This window comes from Leptosomus discolor, unplaced genomic scaffold, assembly GCF_034619465.1.
Source record: "Leptosomus discolor isolate bLepDis1 unplaced genomic scaffold, bLepDis1.hap2 HAP2_SCAFFOLD_40, whole genome shotgun sequence".
Lineage (NCBI taxonomy): Eukaryota > Metazoa > Chordata > Aves > Leptosomiformes > Leptosomidae > Leptosomus > Leptosomus discolor.
In genome coordinates, this window is record NW_028237745.1 from 1,502,369 (window position 1) to 1,524,739 (window position 22,371).

General features: G+C 46.4%; 1 protein-coding gene and 2 non-coding genes across 3 annotated transcripts; 1 reads left to right on the plus strand and 2 right to left on the minus strand.

Moving 5' to 3' along the window:
• Positions 1-1,115: 1,115 nt before the first annotated feature.
• LOC147413081 (uncharacterized) lies at positions 1,116-16,586 on the minus strand. The gene is made up of 6 exons (XM_086480625.1): positions 16,566-16,586; positions 15,601-16,220; positions 12,218-12,250; positions 5,211-5,263; positions 1,758-1,888; positions 1,116-1,208 (listed from the first exon to the last, which is right to left on the minus strand). The coding sequence occupies exons 1-6, from the start codon at positions 16,584-16,586 to the stop codon at positions 1,116-1,118; spliced, it is 951 nt and encodes a 316-aa protein (XP_086336751.1).
• TRNAQ-CUG (transfer RNA glutamine (anticodon CUG)) lies at positions 1,683-1,754 on the plus strand. The gene has a single exon. It is a non-coding gene; the product is annotated as a tRNA-Gln (tRNA).
• On the minus strand, positions 3,514-3,595 carry TRNAS-AGA (transfer RNA serine (anticodon AGA)). Its single transcript has one exon. It is a non-coding gene; the product is annotated as a tRNA-Ser (tRNA).
• Positions 16,587-22,371: the final 5,785 nt, after the last annotated feature.

The following is a 22,371-nucleotide window of genomic DNA, read 5'->3' on the forward strand; positions in this document are numbered from 1 at the left end:
CCCCAAGCATGCGCACATCAAGCCTCAACCATGATTCAGCATGGTGCAAATTAGTTATGAATATGTATTAGCTCGATGTTGAATAATGTATGTTTTGAAACATAAATGTGATCAACAGGTGTGCTCAGGTGTGCTTGATTTGTGGATTGATTCCATTGAGCACCTGGGCCCGAATAAAAACAGTATCTCTTCTGAACGTGTGGAATTGGGCTATTGCACATTGGGTAAAGAATAAACTTTTAGGACACCTCCATCTGCTGCCTTTGCCTCAGGGATGGTAGGGTGTGGCTCCACAAATCTATGTCCCTCTCACACTCCCTGATGCTCCTTAACCTTTCCATTTCCTCTTTCAACTCTGCCACCAGGCTGAGCAGATCATCCACCTGGTCACACCTCACACAGGTGTTGTCCCTGCTGCCCGTTGGCACGAGTGACAAGCTCAGTCATTCACTGCAGCCAGAGACCTGGACAGCTGCATGTTTGTGAAGGAGCTCTGTCTGGGTCACCGCATTCCTTCTGGCAATGGCTTTCAGCTGAGTGGAAAACATAGCTTCTTCCCTCTCTGGGAGGGCATGACCACTAGTTTTGTTGGTCTCTAGAGCCAGGAGAGGGACTACACCTGTCCTCACGCCTTCCCTGCACACACCAACTGCCATGCCATGCCCTTCTGATGCACCATGCCTAGTTTGCCCATCCTGTTTGCCACGCTTCTGGTCACTTGTGCTTCCCAGGGGCTACTCTTGTCTATGAGGGGGTTGGTCACTGACTCTCGTCACAAACTTACTCTTCCCTCTGGGGGTGGGGCTAGGGCACACTCTCACTCCCTGTGCTTATGTTGCCTTGGTCTTGCTGCAGTTTTGGTTCTTCAGGAGGGGTCCCCCGGAGCAATCCCGTGCTCCGGAGCCCTTCACTCAGTGGCTACTATTCAGTCTTCCCTTCCATGCCTTCCTTTGCTGAACAATGAAACGGTACTTTATGCGAGTGATGCAGCAAGGAGCCAGCAGAATTACTTTGGCTTTGGGCTTTCTAGTTCAGATGTTGCAGCCTGAAATGGGAGTACCCAAAATGTCCACGTGATGGCAGCAAGAGAACACACAGGGAATGTTCAGTTTATTCTAGCTCAGCTGTTCACTCTCCACATACTTTTTCACTAGCTGCTCAGCCTGACAAATGGAACCTTCCTCTCCAGAAGAGAAAGCCTTCTGAGGCTGCACAGAAACAGGAGAGCAATAACTCACACAGACAGATTGACAGGCTGTTCAACACAGGGGTGAAGGGAGGCATCAGCAGAGACCACAGTGCAAGTGTCAAACTACTGATTGCCGACCATGAATGTACTCAGTGAGGGGCAATGTTGAAGAGGTTCAGCTAGAAACTCATAACCAGGTCTAATTATGTGAAAACAAGATTCTCACAGGTTAGCAGGCTGGGCATTGTAAGAGACAGTATGCTAAGTTTGTGCCCAAAGCTCTGCCACTCCCTTGAAAGGCCCTGTGAGTAGAGAGTGCCCAGTGGCCCTGGAGGAAGGCTGCACTTGGTGCTGGCCAGGGAGACAGAAAGACTGCTAGGATCAGCCATGAGCACATGGCTCAGTTGGAGTGGCCACAGGGAAAAAAATAAAAATAAAATAAAATAAAATAAAATTAAAAATAAATAAATAAATAAAGCACAGATGTCCAGGAGGTCCAATGGTGTAACGGTGAGCACTCTGGACTCTGAATCCAGTAATCTGAGTTCAAATCTCAGTGGGACCTTACTCTTTTGGCTCCCTCAGGGCTTTTCTCAGCCTGCTTAGTCTGCTGCAGTGTCCAGCCCATTTGCTTCCCCAAGATCATGGTATCTGCTCCTACCACTGTAGCCTCTGTTGCTGCTTCTCCCTGGGGGGACACTGTGGGGAAGACACTTTGTGCCTCCCTTACAGGCTTCAGTGGGCAGCCAGAGATATCCCAGAGTTGCTGAGCACCTGGAGATGCAGCTCAGGCCAGGCTGACCCACACAGGAGGCCAGGTGACTCATTGGTCCTCCACTGGGCCCTGAATCGAATCTTTACATCTGGTCCTGAAGACCAGATCTGCTCCATGCCCCCAAGTCTCCTTGTCAGGGGTCCAGCCCCTGCCAGAGGGTTTCCAGCAGGGCTGCTCTCCTGGATGGGTATGCACATGTGGGTTACAGGCAGCAATAAATCTCAAAGATGCTTCAAGCCCCACTGGGCTGAGTCTTTCATATCCAGACATTTGCCTGCTTCCTTCTTGGCCTTTCTGCAGGTTCTGGTTTTGCAGATGGGACCAGTGGGGCTGCTGTTCTCCCTAGAATTTGGAAAGACCTTCCTGAGGTCTTTCTGGCTGATGGCTGGCTTTGGCAAGCCAGAGAGTGGCTTGGCTACGTGTCTCTGGCCTTAGAGGCTACCAGGAGGAGCACAGTTGGGCTGAGATATGGATCAGACAGAAATGTCTGCTGGGAACCAAAGCTTCTGAGAATTTCCAGGGCTTCACTTGTATACCTGAATGGATACAGGGGAGAGGCACAGAGTAGATGTGCAAAAACCACCCGGCTTTTATCCCCAGTGACATCTGCAGGAAGGCATAGCACTACCAGGGCCTCATGCAGCGCCTCAGGAGCCCTGGGCACTGAAAGAGGTCAGAAGTTGTGAGCCCTTGCTTCTAACCATGTAGTGACCAGCCCAGAGGCTGTGCCTGGGATCCAAGTACAGGCCTGGCATCAACCTCTTGTGTAAAACAAAGACACTACCATACCCAGGCAGGAGCTTGTATTAAAACCAGAGCTCTGGTAAACCTGGCAATGGAGACTGAGATCAAGCTGACTCAGTCATCAGTTTTGGTTGTCTCATCTTGTCAGCACGTTTCAAACAAACACACTAGGATGGAAAAAGGCCTCAGGCCATCTAGTCCGTCTAACTGGTCTTCCCTGAAGTAGCACCAGCCTTTTCCTCCTACCCATCTGCAGAGTCATGGACATCCTTGCTTATGGATTTAAAGTCGGTGATTGCGCTACCTGATGGGAAGAGAGAATTAGCTTTGTCCTGAGGACACCCACTGGCTTGTGAATGAAGCTTTATGCTGTGCTGTGCCTGCTGTCCGTGAGATGTCTTCCCTTCATTTTAGCACTGAGGGCCATGCTGTGCAAGCTGTCTTTGGAGATGAGCTGCTCCGGTTTCACGTGTAGAGAAGAGAGATGGTGGGGCTGTGCTACTTGAGTTGTCAGTGGAGATCAGGCTATTAAGTTGCTCAAGAAGCAACAACACAGGACTTCTTTTCACGGCTCATACTCAGCTCTGATCCCTTCTCTTTCCTCAACTTGCCTGTCTTGTCGAGGGGAGCAGGTTTTCCTATTCATTCAGGATTTTCTAGGGGGAGGTGAGGAAGAGAGAGGTGAGCAAGGGGTTTTATGGTGTCCCTGGGCGCCCCCTGCAGCAGGATGGACTGTGTCTGTCGGGGCTGAGTCTCACAGCTACAGTGTGGTCAATTGTAGGTAGCCCAAAAGGAGACTGCACCCCGTAGCTGGCAGGATTCAAACCTGCGCAGGGAAACCCCAATGGATTTCTAGTCCATCGCCTTCACCACTCGGCCTCAACTACCTCCTCCAGCCCTCCCTGCCCTGCTCATCACATGCTGGGGGCAATGACACACACAGCTCCCTGGCATTTTCAGGGCCACACTCCACTCAAAGACCTGCACTTGGGTGCTGCGCTCAGCATGCCACGTACCGGGCTTCCAGAGGCCATGAGAGGTGGAACCCCAGGGGCTACAGCTGTAGCACCCAGCACCTTCTTCTCAGACGGGCACCTGGGATATCCCAACGCAGAGGGATGCTTTCACACCGCAGCTGCCCTCTCGCCAGCTTCCAGGGAATAAAGAGAGGCAACTGTGTGGAGACAACTAAGGATGGTGGTACTTGCGGGGTGGGATATTAGACCCCGCTTTGCTTCTCAGATTTACCTGAGGGGGACTCCAGGACTGCTGTGAGCACTAGGGTGGGCACACTGCTGTAGGGGAGATGGTGACCTCCCAGAAGCACCTCCAGCCTCTTGGGGACGTAAGGTGGTGTCAACCATTGAACAAAGACCATAATTGACACATCCAGCCCACACAGGAGGCCAGGTCATTTCCTGGCCTTGCACTCTTGAGGTCTTTCTGACTGAGGGCAGGCCTTGACAACCAAAGAACCACCTTCACCCAGCAGAAAGCTCCAATCAGGTGTCCTCTTACCTTCTCTTCTCCAGGCTGAATAAACCTGGCTCCTTCAGCATCTCCCTCAATCACCACGTGCTCCAGCATGCTCTGATACTACCTTGCACGTGTCCATTCTTCCTGATAAATGTGTGCACTCTGGCTCATACTTCCTGATCATGGTCCTTCTGAAAAATGCCACCAGTGCTCATGCAGCCTGCAGTGGGACGATCTGGGGATGCTTCTGTCCTGGCAGTGGTGTTGGAGTGAGATGCCCCAGAGCCTGGGCTGTAACTGCTGCCTTCTCCCAGGAAAAGGACTCACACCTCCCTGCTGATGCCATGGCAGTGATGTCCCACCTGTGTCTATTTCAATGGGTGCTGGTTATGTTTGTAGATGAGGAACTGCCAGTTCAGGGAAACTTCCTGGGTTGAAACCCCGCTGGTCAAAGCCACATCCTGGATTATCATATATAGTATGGGCCACTGGGCCCGAAAGAGGAATAGATACATCTCAGGGGGTCTCCAGCTTCAAGATCAGAGGGCAGAGTAGCTCCCTGATGACTAACAAAAGAGAGAAGTTGCCCCAGTCTCTAAAAAAAAGAGGAAGAAGGACTATCTGTGGAATGAAAGAAAGGAGATCATAGAATCATAGAATTGTAGAATGGTTTGGGTTGGAAGTGACCTTAAAGATCACCTAGTCCAAATCCCCTGCCATAGGCAGGGACACCTTCTACTAGACCAAGTTGATCAAAGTCTCATCCAGCCTGGCCTTGAACACTTCCAGGTAGGTGGCATCCACAGCTTCCCTGGGCAACATGTCCCAGTCCCTCACTACCCTCACAGTGAATAATTTCTTCCTAAATCTACTTTCTTTCAGTTTGAAACTATTGCAGCTTGTCCAATCACTGCACTCCCTGATAAAATTCAACTCCCTGATGAAGTTCAACAAGGGCCCAGCTCTCCAGCCTGTCAAGGTCCCTCTGGATGGCATCCCTTCCCTCCAGTGTGTCAGCCACATCACACAGCTTGGTGCCGTCGGCAAACTTGGTGAGGATGCACTCAATCCCAATGTCCCTATAGCCAATAAAAATGTTAAATGACACCAATCCCAATATAGACCCTTGAGGAACACCATTCATCACTGGCCTCCACTTGGACATCGAGCTGTTGACCATGACTCTTTGAGTGCCAACATCTAGCCAATTCCTTATCCACCTGTCAAATCCATGTCTCTCCCATTTAGAGAGAAGAATTTCATGCAGTACAGGTAGGTATCATCAGTTTCTCTTCCCTTATCTACCAATGCTGTAACCCCATTTTAGAAGGCCACCAAATTTGTTAGGAATGATTTGTCCTTTGTGAAGCCATGTGGGCTGTCACCAATCACCTCCTTATTTTCCATGTGCCCCAGCATATTTTCCAGGAGGAACTGCTCCACGATCTTGCCGGACACAGAGGTGAGACTGACTGGTCTGTAGTTCCCTGGATATTTTTTTTTCCCTTTTTGAACATGAGGGTTATGTTTCCTCTTTTCCAGTCAGCAGGAAATTCACCAGACTGCCACAACTTCTCAAATATGATGGATAGTGGCTTAGCAAATTTATCTGCTAGCTTCCTCAGGACCTGTGGATGCATCTCATCAGGTCCCATGGACTTGTGCACATTCAGGTTCCTAAGTTGGTCTTGAACCTGATCCTCTCCTACAGTGGGCAGTTCTTCATTCTGCCAGGCCCTGCCTTTGCCCTCTTCAACTTGGGAGAGGTGGTTAGAGCACTTGCCAATGAAGACTGAGACAAAAAAGTCATTGAATATGCTAGCTTTCTCCATATCCTGGGTAGCCATGGCTCCTGTTTCTTTCCAGAGAAGGCCCACTTTATCCCTAGTATTGTTTTTGTCACTGACGTACATATATAAGCTTTTCTTGTTACACTTAATGTTTCTGGCCAGGTTTAACTCTGTCAGGGCCTTGGTTTTCCTGACCTGATTCCTGGCTGCTACAACAGTTTCTCTGTATTCCTCCCAGGTTACCTGTCCTTCCTTCCACCCTCTGTAGACTTCCTTTTTTTGTTTGAGTTTGTCCAGGATCTCCTTATTTATCCATGCAGGTCTTCTGGATTTTTTGCTGGACTTCATCTTTGTCGGGATGCATTGCTCCTGAGCTTAGAGGAGGTGATCCTTGAATATTGACCAGCTATCTTGGACCCCTCTTCCCTCCAGGGTTGTATCCCATGGTTCTCTTTCAAGCACTTCCCTGAGGAGGCCAAAGTCTGCTCTCCTGAAGTCCAGGCTAGCGAGTTTGCTGTGCATCCTCCTCACTGCCTTAAGGATCTTGAACTCCACCATTTCATGGTCCCTGCAGCCAAGGCTGCCCTTGAGCTTCACATTCTCCACCAGCCCCTCCTTGTTGGTAAGAAAAAAGTCCAGCATAGCACCTCTTCTCTTTGGCTGCTCTACCACTTGGAGAAGGAAGTTATCATCAATGCATTCCATTAACGTCCTTGATTGCTTGTGCCCTGCTGTGTTGTCCCTCCAACAGATGGTGGGAGCAGGGCAAGGGTGCTGCAGGAGGCACCTCGCCCTGCAGCAGTGCCAGGAGGAGGCTGGCTGAGGTGGGCTGGCTCTGGCAGCTGCAGGGGGAGGAGCGGCAGCTGTAACAGCAGTAGCAGTGGCAGCAGCAGCAGGTCACCTTTGCTGAGTGGTCGAACGTGCTGCATTCAGGTTGCAGTTTCCCTGGGTTGAGTCCCACTCTCTTACTTTCCTTCCTTTTCCCTGTGGGAGGGTCTTGCTTTTCTGGGCATTCTGGTGCTCGTTTGGTGACAGATTAGGTCTCACTGCATCTCCCAGCTGCCCCCATTAGTAGTGGGGCTTAGAAGAATAAACAGGTCTGGAGAGTCACTAGGCAATTCCACTCTCCCTACACATCTCCCATTCTGCATGCCTCAACCCTGAAATGCAGATCTTTGGTCATTCTTCAAACATTCACCCACAAAATCCTCTCTCCTTCCTTCCACTTTACACTCCAACAACCCTTGGGGCTGGAAGGCATTTCAGGGAATCAGAGAGTGCGTCCTGCTTCTTCAAGCAGGCTCACCCCAGCTGATCAGCACTTTACCCTTGTGGGTCAAAAAATACCTGGACGATAGACCTGTTGCAGTCTCTCTGGACCCCTGTTCCCATGCTCAGGCACCCGCAAGGTGATTCTTTTTGTTTGTGGAGCCAGCCACAAGTTGCCTGTTCAATTTCTGACCTCAGCTCTCATCCTCCCCGCATTGTGGTAGTCCTCTCGTAGGCACTGGAAGGCTCTTATTAGATCCCTGCTTAGCCTTTTTTTCTCCCAGCTAGGCAAGCCTTGGGTCCTCAGACCTTCCTCACAAGGCCAGAGCCCCCAGCCCCTGGCTATACTAGGGATCATCCACTGAAATCACTCCAGTTTATCATCACCTTTCTTTTGTTCCCCAGAGAGCCCTTCTTCCCCTTTTTTAGAGACTGAGGCAACTTTTCCCTCTTGTTAGTCATCAGGGAGCTCCAAACACCCTGTTTTCAACCCAGAAAGTTTCCCCCCAACTGGCAGTTCCTCACCAGCAAGCATGGACTTCACCCATGGGAAGAGGGGCACCTGGGAGTAAAGGCCCACCAGTAAGAGGCCAAGAGGGACATTGCAAGCTCTTGGGCATTTAACTCCAGCACATGAGCATGTTGTGATTGAGGGAGATGCTGAAGGAGCTGGGTTTGTTCAGCCTGGAGAAGAGGAGTGATCCTCCGCTGTGTGAAGGTTCCACTGGCTCTCCAAGGCCTGTCCTTATCCAGAAAGACCCCAGGGGTGCAGGAGCCAGGAGTGGCCTGGCATCCTCTGTGAGCCAGCCTGGCCTGAGCTGCAGCTCCCAGGGGCTGGGGAGCTCTGGGAGATCTCTAGCTACTCACTGAAGCCTGTAAGGGGGGCACAATGTGTCCTCCCCACAGCGCACCCCAGGGAGGAGCAGGAGCAGAGGCTACCATGATAGGAGCAGATACCATGACCTTGGGCAAGCAAACAGATTGGGGACTCTGGCAGTACAATCAGACAGAGTTGCCAGGAAGGAAACCAAGGACAAAAAGGCCTGAGCAAGAAAGCTGCCTGCACGGGCCCAGACTACCCATTGGTCCAGAATCCTTTCGCCCCAAGTGCTGAGTGAGCCTAGCAGAGCCCCAGGAACAACTTCCACTGCTTGGAGAAAGGCTGTCTCAGGCCCAGAAGGCACATCCCTCCTCTGCAGTGGCACAGCACCTGCATGGGAAAGGGCTGTTCCTTTCCCTGTGCTCCAGCCCCTGGAGGACGGGCCCCTCCACCTCTTTGCAAGACTTTCAGAGATTGGGCCCTGCTCTTGCTCCTCCCAGACACTCTACCCATCCTTCTCGATCCTGCAGGTCCCAGGGACAGATGAGGAAAGCCCTCACCGATGCTGCTTCCCCAGAACATGCTTTCAGAGTAGTGACTCTGTACAGATTTAACCCTTCTCCAGTGACTGTCTGTTTCTCATGCCCTCTCTGAATGTAACCTGTCATTTGATATCTTAGGCTTTGGTATGGCAGCATGGCCTGTCTCGTGGGTTCAGAAGTATCGGATACTGGCTCAGTGCTTCAGGCAGTTGAAAGGCACCACGGGGTGGTGTTCCCAATGTTCCCAGCTAAGTCTGAGATCCGGTAGGGTGTCCCCGCAAGTGTTTCTCGTGTCTGACTGCTGGGAGGAAGGGCCCTGCTCTCAACACACAGCCTCAATCCTTGGCACAAGGAGGATAACACCAATGCAGCTTTTCCCACCTGTGTGCATGGATCCTTCTTGGGCCAGCAGCGTGGTGGCCCCAGGGCATGAAGGAAAGTTGCCTCAGGCTCACAGTGAAATGTACCTGAGTTTGGAGCAGCCTCAGGGAGAAAACGTCATTCCCACTGACGGCAGTCCCCTTTGGGGCAGGAGGGAGAGCATGTCCTGGAGGAAAAGACCAAGACTGCAGGTCATCCAGGACTGACCCCACAGAGGAACGCAGTCCATCTTGTGCAACCCAAACTGCTCTGGGGCCTCCTGCCAGCTCTTCCCTAGCTGAACCTCGTCCCCTGCCCTCTCTCTTGGTCGCCTTGTTCAACAAGTTGAAGAGCTTTGCTAGGACTGCAACCAAGAGTCCATGTCTCTCAGGCTTTTCTGTCTCTCTTTTGCCTGTTTGCTTATTTTTGTTGCTCTGGTATCACTTTGGGGAGCATCAACCACAACTTGCAGTGATCCATACTTGGGGCTGTAGTTGTTGCCATGGGAGAGGGCAGGTTCTCTCTCTTCCTTGCAGAGTGGGTGGCTGACAAGGGAGGAGGAGCACAAACCAACACGAGTCTCTACCTGTATTGCACAAAGTGTTTTGTGCAGCATAGGTAGATTTTATTATAGGGACGGATTTTCCTATTGTTGATATGGGTCACAGATGAAGTGGCGGAATACTAAAAAGGAGCCCTTTAGGAAGGATCTAGGGGGACCGCCAGGTGGGGGTGTGAGTAAGAAGATCTTAGGAAAGTATTGTAATCAGTGGTGGCCCTTGTATAAATTAGGTGATGGGGAGAAGTGACCCTTTAACGGGATGCTGAATTATAACACCTTGTTGCAGTTGATGTTGTTTTTGAGGAGAGAAGGGAAGTGGGATGAAGTTTCATATGCAGATATGTTTTTCACCCTCCGAGATCACCCTGAGTACTATACTGACTGTGGACTGACAGTCCCACAGGACCCAATGGTATTAGCTTTAGAAAAGGAGAATAAGAGAGAAGGGAAAGGAAAGTTGAAGAGGTGTTCGGCATGTAGCATAGGGCAGAGGTGTACAAAGCTGGGGAAAACAAGAAATCCTGAAATGGGGGATCTACCAGAGTATTATAAACCACCAGAAACAGGCTGGACCCAAGAGGCACAATGAAGGAAGAGTGAAAGTGAGGGTTCCGATTCTGGAATGAGTCCAATTAGTCCGGTATACTCTCACACTTGGAGTAAGAAAGAGCAGGCAGCGTTGCAAGCACCCTTAAGGCAAGCAGTAGGACCATGGGGAGATCCTATCTTAATACAAGTTCCCTTCTCCTCATTTGATCTCAAAACATGGAAATGAGTGGTGAAAAGCTACTGAAATTACTCCATGGGGGTGACAAGACACTTCCAGTTCCTAATAAAACAACACAGTCCTGATTGGGGTGATATCTACTTGTTATTAGATCATATGACTAAAACAGAAAAGCAGTTAATTTTAAAAATGGCCCAAGATTTGGCCAGTGATCATCTTAAATGGACAGGAGAGGATATTAAAGAACACTTTCCCTTACAGGACGCACAGTGAGACCCTAATAGAGGGGCCCACATGAAACTGCTGAATGAATACGAGGACTGGATCATAAAGGGAATGGAGTGAGCCATCCCTAAAGCAATCAACTGGTCAGCCTTATATGCTGTTCATCAAGGTCCAAAGGAGACCTCCTTGGAATTCTTAGACAAATTGCGGGATACTATGAGGACACACACCCATTAGACCTAGGGTCAGAGATAAGAATCCGGTAGTTAGTGTCTCTGTTTATTGGACAATCAGCAAGTGATATCCGAAGGAAGCTGCAGAAATTGAGAACGACAGAAAGTAGAAATTTGGAAACTTTATTAGATGAAGCATGGAGAGTGTTTAGCAATAGGGAAGAGGAGGACTGGAGGAAAGATAGGTGGGCACTGGTGGTGGCGCTACAAGAAAGTAGAGGATTCAAAAGTGGGGGACCCAAGAGTCCTTTAGGGAAGGATTAACGTGCATGGTGCAGACAGAAGGGACATTGGAAGAATGAATGTCCAGAGAGACGGAGAGGGAAGGGAAGGATACAGGCACATGTTAAGGAGGACTGATGGGGACCTGGGAAATCTACCCTGGAGGATCCACTGGTTACATTAAAGCTAGGGAAACAGCAACAGGACATGGAATTTCTAGTTGATACCAGGGCAACATTTTCAGTTTTAAATCAGGCTTTGACACCCATAGATGATGATTTTGTAACAGTAAGGGGAGCTCCAGGCCAGAGTGAAAAGGCGTACTTTTTAAAACCCCTTAAATTCAAGTTGAGGAAACAATTGAGAATGTACAAATTTTTGTATATGTCTCATTCACCCAAATCACTACTAGGAAGAGACTTGTTAGAACAATCAAAGGCAGAAACAAAATTTGAAAAAGGAAAGGTAGAACTCCGAGTGGGAAACAACCAACTAATTGAAATTTTGCATCTAGCCCTCATAAATACCCCTGTTGGCTCAGAAATACCTGAGGAGGCCCAGAACCAAGTGTACCCAGGGGTATGGGCCTTGGAAATACCAGGAAAAGCAAAAAATACTTCTCCAATAACAGTTAAACTCAGACCGGTGGCACGGCCCCTAAGGATAAAACAGTACCCCCTTAGAATGGAAGATACGGAAGGGATTCAACCTGTAATCAACCGATTCATCAAGTATGGGCTACTAACAGAGTGTGAATCAGAATATAACACTCCCATTTTGCTGGTCAAAAAGTCAGATGGTAATTATCGAATATTACGGAATATTAGAGTTGTTAATAAAATTGTTGAGGATCTGCACCCGGTTGTAGCAAACCCATATATGTTGTTAACTGAATTAGTACCTGAATTGGCTTGGTTTACTGTATTGGACCTAAAGGACACCTGCTTTTGCTTATCCTTAAGTCCAGAAAGCCAGTTGCTGTTTTCATTTGAGTGGGAAAACCAGACTCTGGAAGGAAGATGCAGCTAACATGGACAGTGTTACCATAGGGATTTAGGAACAGCCCCACTATTTTTGGAAACCAATTAGCCAGAGACCTGGAACAATGAGAATGGCCACATGGAGCTGGAATAATATTATAGTATGTAGATGATCTGCTGATAGCCACTGAGATGAAAGAATTTTGTATAGCGTGGACAATTAGTCTGTTAAATATTCTTGGACTTAATAGTTATCAAGTCTCTCCACAGAAAGCCCAAATAGCTCAGCATCGAGTGACTTACCTCGGATACGAGATAACAGCAGGCCAGCGGACCCTGGGAGCAACAAGGAAGGAGGTTATCTGCCAGACTCCCCTGACCGCAGACAGCTAAAGAGCTCCATACATTTCTAGGAATGACAGGATGGTGTCGCCTATGGATATATAACTACGGACTCATGGTAAAGCCACTTTATGAACTGTTGAAATCTAATCAAAAGAACCTTATCTGGAATAAAGAAGCAGAAAGAGTATTCCACCAGCTAAAGAAAAGGCTGATGAAGGCCCCTGCTTTGGGGTTATCAGATATTACCAAGACTTTTTGGCTGCTCTCTCATGAGAAGCAGGGAATAGCCCTAGGGGTCCTAGCTCAAAACCTGGGACCATACCATAAGGCAGTAGCATACTTCTCTGAGAAACTTGATGATGTAAGCAGGGGTTGGCCTAACTGCTTAAGAGCAGTAGCAGAAGTGGTACTGAACATCCAAGAAGCCCGTAAGTTTACGTTGGGTCAAAAGATTACAGTAGTGGTATCCCATACTGTATCAGTGGTGTTGGAAGTGAAGGAAGGAGACTGGCTCTCACCACAAAGATTCCTTAAATATCAAGCTGTTCTGGTAGAGCAGGATGATGTGGAAACAGTGGTCACTAACAATATCAATCCAGCATCTTTTCTTAGTGGGGCTACAGAACTGGTATCGCACGACTGACTGGAAACAATTGAAGCAGTGTATTCTAGCTGACCTGACCTAACCTAAAAGAGGAGCCGCTGGAAGATGCTGATCACTCCTGGTACACTGACAGAAGCAGCTTCATTCAGCAAGGCATCCGTAAGGCAGGATATGTGGTAACCACTACAGATCAGGTAATAGAGTCTAAAGCTCTTGCCCCAAACACCTGAGCAGAAAAAGCAGAAATAATAGCTCTAACCCGAGCATTTGAATTAGCCAAAACCAAAAGAATTAACATCTGGACCAAGTCCAAGTATGCTTTTGGGGTGATCCATGCTCATGGACCGCTACAGAGAGAAAGAGGACTCCTAACCACTCAAAGGAAACATATCAAACATGCTGAAGAAATTCTCAAGCTCCTAGAAGCAGTGCAACTACCTAAAAAGGTGGCTATCATGCACTGTAAAGCTCATCAGAGAAAGAATACCGCTCAGGAGTTGGGCAATGCTATGGCCGACCGTGAAGCCAGGAGAGTAGCTGAGGAGGGTGATTTGGGGGTGCAGTCTTTGGTCCCAGACGGTAAAATACAAATTGACTGTGAATCCAGATACACTAAAGAAGATCAAATATTGATGATTTAGAAGGAAAAGTAGAAAAAGGGAGATGGGCAGAAACTCCACAAGGTAAAGTCATAATACTATCCGCATTAATGTGGGACGCAGTCATGGCTGAGCGTAAAAAAATCTCATTGGAGAACAGAAGCCTTGTATAAATACTTAAGTCGGCTTATAGTTGCCCGAAATCTGTATACCACTATCAAGCACTACAGCCCAGCCCAGACAGATACGGAAAGGAAACTATCCAGGACAACAATGGCAAATTGATTTCTCAGAGCTCCCAAGAAAAGTGGAGTTTGATATTTATTGGTCTTGACAGCCACCTTTTCAGGGTGGCCAGAAGCATTCCGTTGCCAAACCAATAAGGCTAAGGAGGTGACCAAGGTATTATTACAAGAAATAATACCAAGATTTGGAGTTCCAGTGATAATTTCATCAGATCAAGGGCCACACTTCATTTCAAAGATCATTCAACAAATCAATATGCTTCTAGGAATAGATTGGCAGCTACACACCCCATATAATCCACAACCAAGTGGTCAGGTGGAAAAGATGAACCACTTAATTAAGCTACAAATTGTGAAACTAGGACAGGAAGCAAGTCTACCTTGGCCTCAGTCATTGCCCCTGGTACTCCTAAGAATTAGTACTAAGCCCAGAACGAAGGAAGGATTAAGTCCATTTGAAATATTATATGGGAGACCCTATACTGTGCAGACGAGGACATTGGCCCAAATCAGGGATGAAGTGTTAACAGATTATGTGATATGCCTGCAGAAGCAACTTCGAGAGATAGAAAAGCAAGTTTTAGGAACCAGAGCCCGAGGTCTCAATGGACCTGTACATAATATCGAACCTGGTGACTATATATATGTCAGATGTCTTTCAGGCTCGCCTTTGGAATCTAGATGGGAAGGTCCATTCTAGGTACTGCTAACTTCCCACATGGCTATCAAGATTAGAGAACAAGCTTCATGAATTCATCATACCAGAGTAAAGAAACCTCCCAAGCCACATTGGGAGGCCACACGTGTCGGACCACTAACATTGCGAGTTCAACGAAAAGATGGTCATTAACTGTTAGTCTGGTCAGAATATGGCTGGGTATGGGAAGTGCATGGGATAAAAATGTGTACTTGCAATTGTTAAGGAAGGTGGTTGACAACTTTAAATTATCTTCCTGTTGGATTTGTGCACAACTGCCTGAAAATTCTGCATGTGGGTTCCCCTTAATAGGTACAGCTTCCCCCGACAGTTCTGAAGTATTAAGAGCCTTTTCAACCACGAATCTTTCAGAATATGTAGGAATATCAATTAAAGATCTGCAATGGGTGTCAGATCTTGGTGAACCATCAGACTTGGGCATAGGCATTCCGTGTGTTCAGAGATGTTCCCAAGAAACCATTAGTTCCAATAGTGGAGGAAACGCAACTGACAAGAATTGTGGAGAAACAATAACTTTAGGAAAGTATCCTAACTGTACTTTCTATTGGAAATATAGGGGTGCTAACGTATAGAACAAAAATCAGGCTAGAAGAAGTAACTCTACCAGTCCCAAAGGGTGGTCCACTTCCTCGGGAGCAGGGTGGTATTGGTTATGTGGTAATAAGGCACGAAAAGTTTTACCTTTAGGATGGAAAGGTCGGTGCACTATAGGACCCGTATGCAGAGACGGGAGTTTGGAGAATCCAGGAAAGACTCAATATGAGTTATATCAGGAAGCTCACTTTATTGTGCAGATGCACTTTCCTATATAGCATAATTTCCCAAACTCATCATGACTTGCAATTTTCATAAGCTCTAATTGTGCTATACATACATCAGTCATTTGCTTCTGTCTATCACTTTACTGTTAATTCTAGTATGTTCCGCCTCATACGGATGTTAGTTCCTAATTCTTCTATTCTGTCTCTCAAGGTCGAAGTGTCCTTGAGGCCTACTATATTAGTTTAGACAAGCTGCTCAACAGTTTTCTTTGTGCAGGCCCTCTAGCATTCCATGCCCATTTTCAGCGAGCCACGCTCCCACAATTCCCCCTTTTTCGTTTTGCACACAAAAAATACCCCTCTGTGAACGAGACTCGATATGCCTTTCTGCAGCTAATCCCATATAAGCCTAACCCTAGCAATATGATTATAATAAGCCATCGTATGCCTTCTTTGATTAAGCCTAGTAACCAAGGGGAGAGATTTCCAAAGATGTTTTGCAGCCATGAGTCAAACAAATTCGTATCCTTCTGAATCTTTTGGCTGTGCTCCTTCAGCCACTGCAACTGCTGATGAATCAATTCTCCATGATCGCTCAGGTTGAAGCAACACATCCCTTGGACATCTTCACACCCATGGCCTTGTGCTAGAAGCAAGAAATCAATAGCTGCACGGTTCTGCAAGACCGCACATCTTAAGCTATTTTGATCTAATAGCATCTGTTCTAGGATTTGTGTAGTTATATTAGACTGCTTTTCTGACCAGCAAGCTAATTTCTCTATTTGCTTGAGTGCTTGTGCTGCAGCTACGCCGGGCGCGAAAAATGATGCAAGCGCTCTAGCAGTGGCAGACCACAATTCCACATTATCATCACACATCTCCGTCAGGCCGGCTGCGGCCTGTCGCCTTCGCTTTTGGGATGGGAACGAGATATTCAAGATATTCAACCATTGCCTATGACTTGGAGCTAATGCGCGGTCGCCGCAAATCAAGAACATATTGGGTGGTAGCTCTTTTGCTGTCCCATTGTTCCCCTTTTTTTTTTTTTTTTTTTGTGAAAAGCAGCAAAGTGCGGTTAACAAAATATCTTCTATATAATGATAACAATAACACTACGTCTCACTCACTCACACATTCAAATATTGATAACCAGTTTCTACACTATCACACAAGGAGCTCCTTTACACCATTCACACAAAAGACACAAGAAGACACCTGCAAATATGATTACTACAATACCAACCACAACACCAAGCAGACTAACCCCATTCACGTAGTTAAATATCAGTGCAAGTGGTGAAAATACACGTTGACATCAATGCCGATCGGTGCACAGTGTGAACATTTAACAAATTACAGAAACAGACCAGAAAGAATACCTTTTTCCGTAGATGGACCATGTCTGCCCTTGCAGCGAGCCAGATGAGTCAGGGAGCCCCTCCGAGAAAAGGTCCCGGGGCGCGCCTAGGGAGTCCCTGTCCTCATTGGCTCCTGCAGCCGGACAGAGATTGTCGCATCTGGGTTGTCAACTGAAACTGAGAAAACTCAATAACAACTAAGTGTTATCAAGCAGGTACTCTCCATTCTCCATTGCACTTCAAGAAATCTGTCAAAGGCTTTTATATCTTTTATGCAGATCCCCCTTTTTTGTATTTTTTTTTAATTAGATTATCTTTACAAGGAATTTGAGAGCTCTTTCATAATGAATACTGCTTTTCAAATTACACAACTTTATAGGCAACTTGTAAATGAATCCTGAATTTCTTTACCTGCTTTAGATAAAATGTCTCATATTTTACAGCCAGCTAACATCACGGATAAAAATAGCATTATGAAGCTTTCTTTTTGACCAGACACATACAGATCATAAGACAGTTTAAAAAATAGTTTTAAACTAAGGACCTGCTTTGACCCTATTGCAATGACTGAAAAATTAAGCACTTTTTAAACCTGCCTGGCAAGCACAAACCTACAGCGCGATTAGAATTTGGTACGCCATGTAACTGCGGAAGTTTGATTTACAGAGGGACTGAAATGAGTTTACCTTAGCTCATAAAGTGACCCATTGTCCCGCAATTGAAACATCTCTTTTGCTTGCCTCCCTCCTTTCTATCTATGAGGGGTCGAACAGCACTGTATACAGCAGCAGCAAGTAAGGACGCGGTACCATTGGTGTGTTCTATAACTTCAAGCATATCAGCTACTTGTGCATCTCTGGGTAGGGTACTTAAAGCTTTTTTTGTTGTATCATTAGCATTCTCAAAGGCAAACACTTTAAAAACCTTTTCCTTCATTCCCTCATCCAAATCTGGATGACTTCTAATAACCTGATATAAACGATCAATAAAAGAAGGAAAACTTTCTTGTGGACCCTGCTGAATGTTGGCAAAGGAACATATCTTTCCTGGTTCCCTGATTGAAATCATTGCTTGGTAAGCTAATTGCTGTGACAATTGTAATACCTCTCCTATAAAACCGTGTTGTAAAGCCGCGCTCGCAAAAGGACCTTGGCCTGTTAGCATTTGTGCTTGTACCCCATACAATGGATCCCCTTGCTGCCTTGGTCGTGCAGCCTCCTGGTCACAGAGTTGTTGCTAGGCCTTGGAGAACATAAGCTGCTGAGAAGGGGACAAAAGAATGTTAGCAATCTGTTGTGAATCAAGTGGTAACAAAACATCTGCTGTAAAAATAGATTGTAATAATTGTTGAGTATAACTAGATTGAAACCCATATTGTGATACTGCTAAACATGCTTTTTCAAGGACTTTCCAATCAAACGGTTCCCATTTTCTACCTCCTGCCTGATCTGTAACGATAGGAAAGGCAGAAGGAAGAAAATTTCTTTCAATTAGGGCATCACGAATAACTCCTTTCCATCTTCGTCCTGCTTCTTGTTCACTTAATAGCGTATTTGACAATGAAGTAGTTGGCACAGGCATTTGCGATAAAGGCACTGGTAGTGATGACGGTATAGCAAAAGGATTACGAGTCGCAGCGTTTTCTGGATTCTTCTTGTTGCTGTCCGCTGCGGTATTGAGTTGCGATAGTTTGTTTATGAGTTGCTGTAAGACTTCATCAAGCAGTTCCTTTTTCTACTTTTGTTTCGACATGATCCCCGGAGAAAGAGAGTCTTCCTGTAGGAGGGCCGTTGTGACAGCGCGATAAGGGCGGGATTCTGGGCGGGTCGTTGTGATGTCGGGATAAGGGCGGGATTCTAGGCGGGTCACTGTGACGTCGCGATAAAGGCGGGATTCTGGGAGGGTCGTTGTGACGTCGTGATAAGGGTGGGATGTTGGGCGGGTCGCTGTGTCTTCAGGATAGGGGTGGGATTTGGGTGGGTCTGCTGGTTCACGTGCTTCCCCCCTTTCTTTGCCCAAGCCCCCTTGTAGTTTTTCCGCGTTCTCTTCCGAGTCCCTTGTTACTGCGATCGGGTCGGCACCATGATGGCGCATCTCCTCCTCCGAGGGTGCAGTCCCCGCGGAGGCCCCACCAGCCCCCGAACTTGCGGTCTGTGTCTGATTAGCAGGGGTCAAGGGAGGTGGAACAGGAACAGAAATTCGCGTAGAAAAAATAGAAGTAGTAGTTGTTGGTGAAGAATCGCCAGAGGAGGGGGTAAAGGCAGCAAAGGCAGAAGCTGCAGCAGCTCTTTCAGCTTTCATACTACGTAACATCTCCATAAGCAATTTCCATAACGTGGCGTACTTGCCTGCTTCTTTTACTCTCGCTCCCCCCAAGCTTATATCTTCCCATAACTCTTTACCTATGGCCTCCCACGTAGCGAGTTCAAAAGCAACTCCCACAGAAGGGATTAAACTTCTATTCCATGCCCATAATAACAGCACTTTAAGAGCCGAGGATTCAGTCCTCTCACTGAGAGTATGTGTTGGAGCAGATTTAGGACAGCCTCCTGTTGCCTGTCCAACCCCATCTGTCTCCCCGACCGCTCACCTGATCAGGGTGAGATTCCGTAATAGTTTCACGACGAGGTGCGCACCTTCTTTTTCTCTCCTCCTTCCTGTTAACTATGTGAGTCACCGCTTAGCGACTGGGCAGATCGCTGTTACTCTTTTATATTTCTTTCCTTTTCTTTTTTTTTTTTTTTTTTATTACTCCACCGGGGCAGCGGATCTCTTTCGGTTGGCCTTCCACCCTCTTCCTCTCCAAGTCTTGAAACTTTGTTCTGAGGAATCTGAGGGTCCCTGTTCGGGCACCACTTGCGGGAGCTGCATGAGGACACTGACACGATCAATGTGATCTAACAAGTGAACCTTAATTTCCGTGTTTCCAGTGCAATTTATAACCCTCGACCACACCCAATAAATACTGATTGGCTTCATCGCAAATAACGGCCGATAGTCCAACCTGATTGGCCACATTAAGACTCATGTTCAAGTCACATTCAAAAATGTTCACACCCATCTTCTTCAAGAAATTAAAACTGCGTCATTAATGGGGGCTGTCTCTTCTCCTGCACCTGCAAGATGGTCATGCCCCCTGCACCAGAAGTTGTTTATGTTTTCAGCAGTTCCAGTACATCCCAGCTCAGATTCTCTAGAAAGGCTGGATTGTTCACATGTCCCTTATTTCATAAATGTCCTCCCAAAAAAGCCCAACATCCAGAGGCAATACCCAACATCTAGAGGAAAAGCCTAACATCTAGATGTAAATCAAATATCTAGAGGTAAAGCCAAACATCTAGAGGTAAAGGCCAAGCGACGTAAAGCCCCATATCTAGATCTAAACCCAACATCTACAGTTAAAGCCCAACATACAGAGGTAAAGCCCAACAGCTATAAGTAAAGACCAATATCTAGAGGTAAAGCCCAAGATCTAAAAATAAAGCCAAACACCTAGAGGTAAAAGCCAAGCAATGTAAATCCCAGCATCTAGAGGTAAATTCCAAGCGATGTATAACCAAACATCAAGAAGTAAAGCCAAAAATCTCGAGGTAAAGCAAAACGTTTAGAGGTAAAGACCAATTTATGTAAAACCCAACTTCTAGAGGTAATGCCCCACACCTAGGGATAAAGCCCAACATCTGGATGTAAAGCAAACATCTAGAGGTAAAGCCCAACATCTAAATGTGAAGGCCAACATCTAGACATAAAGTCCAAGTGACGTAACCCCCAACATATAGATGTAAACCCAACATCTACAGGTAAAGCCCAACATACAGAGGTAAACTCCATATCTGGATGTAAAGCCCAACTTCTAGAGGTAAAGCCCAACATGTAGAGATAAAGCCCAACATCTAGGAGTAAAGCTCAAATGATGTAAAGCCCAACATCTAGCGGTAAAGCCCAAAGTCTGCACTTAAAGGCCAAAATCTAGTGGTAAATCCCAATGTTTAGACTTAAAGCCGAAGCTATGTAAAACCCAATATCTAGAGGTAAAGCCCAAAATCTGAAGATAAAGCCCGACATCCAGAGGTAAAGACCAACATGTTGAGGTAAATCCCAACATCCAGAGATAAACCCCAAAATCTGAGGTAAAGCCCAACAAGTGAAGTTAAAGCCCAACATCTAGATGTAAAGCCCAAGCGATGTAAACCTCAGCATCTAGAGGTAATCCCCACATCTAGAAGTAAAGCACAACATACAGAGGTCAAGCCCAACATCTGGACGTAAAGCACAAATTACAAAGGTAAAGTCGAACATCTAGAGGAAAAGGCCAACAACTAGAGGTAAAGTCAAAGCAAAGTCAAGCCCAACATATAGAGGTAAAGCACAACATGTAGAGGTAAAGCCCAACATCTAGGGGTAAAGCCCAAATGATGTAAAGCCCAGCATTTAGAGTTAAAGCCCAACATCTAGAAGTAAAGCCAAGCGATGTAAAGACTAACATCTAGAGGTAAAGCCCAACATCTAGAGGTAAAGCTCAACATCGAGATTGAAATCCCAACATCTAGAGTTAAAGCACTACATCTACAGGTTAAGCCCAAAATCTAGAGGTAAAGTGAATATCTACATGAAAAGCCCAACATCTAGATGTAAAGTGATTGATCTAGATGAAAAGACCAATGTCTAGAGGTAAAGCCCAACATCTAGAGGTAAAGCCAAATATCTAGACGTAATACCTATCATCTAGAGGTAAAGCCCAACATCTAGCAGTAAAGCCAAGCATCTAGATTTATATCCAAATATCTAGAGGTAAAGCCCAACATATAGAGGTAAAGCCACACATCTAGAGGTAAATCCCAACATCTAGATTTAAATACCAACATCTAGAGAAAAAGCCCAATGTCTAAAGTTAAAGCCCAACATCTAGATGTAAAGCCAAACATCTAGAGGTAATACCCAAAACCTAGAGCGAAAGTATAACATCTACAGGCAAAGCTCAACATCTAGATTTAAATCCGAAAAATCTAGTGGTAAAGCCCAAAATATAGAGGTGAAGCCACAAATCTAGAGGTAAAGCCCAACACCTAGAGGTAAAGTCAAAACTCTAGATGTACAGCCCAACATCTAGAGGTAAAGCTCAACATCTAGAGGTAAAACCCAACATCTAGATGTAATACCCAACATCTGGAGGTAAAGTCCAAAATCTAGAGGTAAAGCCCGACATGTAGAAGTGAAGTCCAACATCTAGCGGTAAAGCCCGACATCTAGAGGTAAAAGCCAGCCATCTAGATGTAAAACCCAACGTCTAGAGGTAAAGGTAAACATCTAGAGGTAAAGCCCAATGTCTAGAGTTAAAGCCTAACATCTAGAAGTAAAACCCAACATCTATCGATAAAGCCCAACATCTAGAGGAAAAGCCAAACATCTAGAGTTTATCCGAAGTGATATAAAGCCCAATATCTTGAGAAAAGCCCAATATGAAGAGGTAAAGCCCAACATCTAGCGGTAAAGCCCAAAATCTAGAGGTAAAGCCCAACATCTAGAGGTAAATTCCAAAATCTAGATGTAAAGCCCAATTTCTAGATCTAAAGCCCAACATCTAGATGTAAAGTCCAACATCTAGAGGTAAAGCCCAAAAACTAGAGGTAAAGCCCAAAAACTAGAGGTAAAGCTCAAAACCTAGATGTAAAGACAAACGTCTAGATTTAGAGTTTAACATCTAGAGGCAAAGCCCAACATCTAGAGGAAAATCTTAACATCTAGAGGTGAATTCCCAAATCTAGAATTAAAGCCTGACATCCACAGTTAAAACCAAACATCTAGATGTCAAACCCTACATATAGAG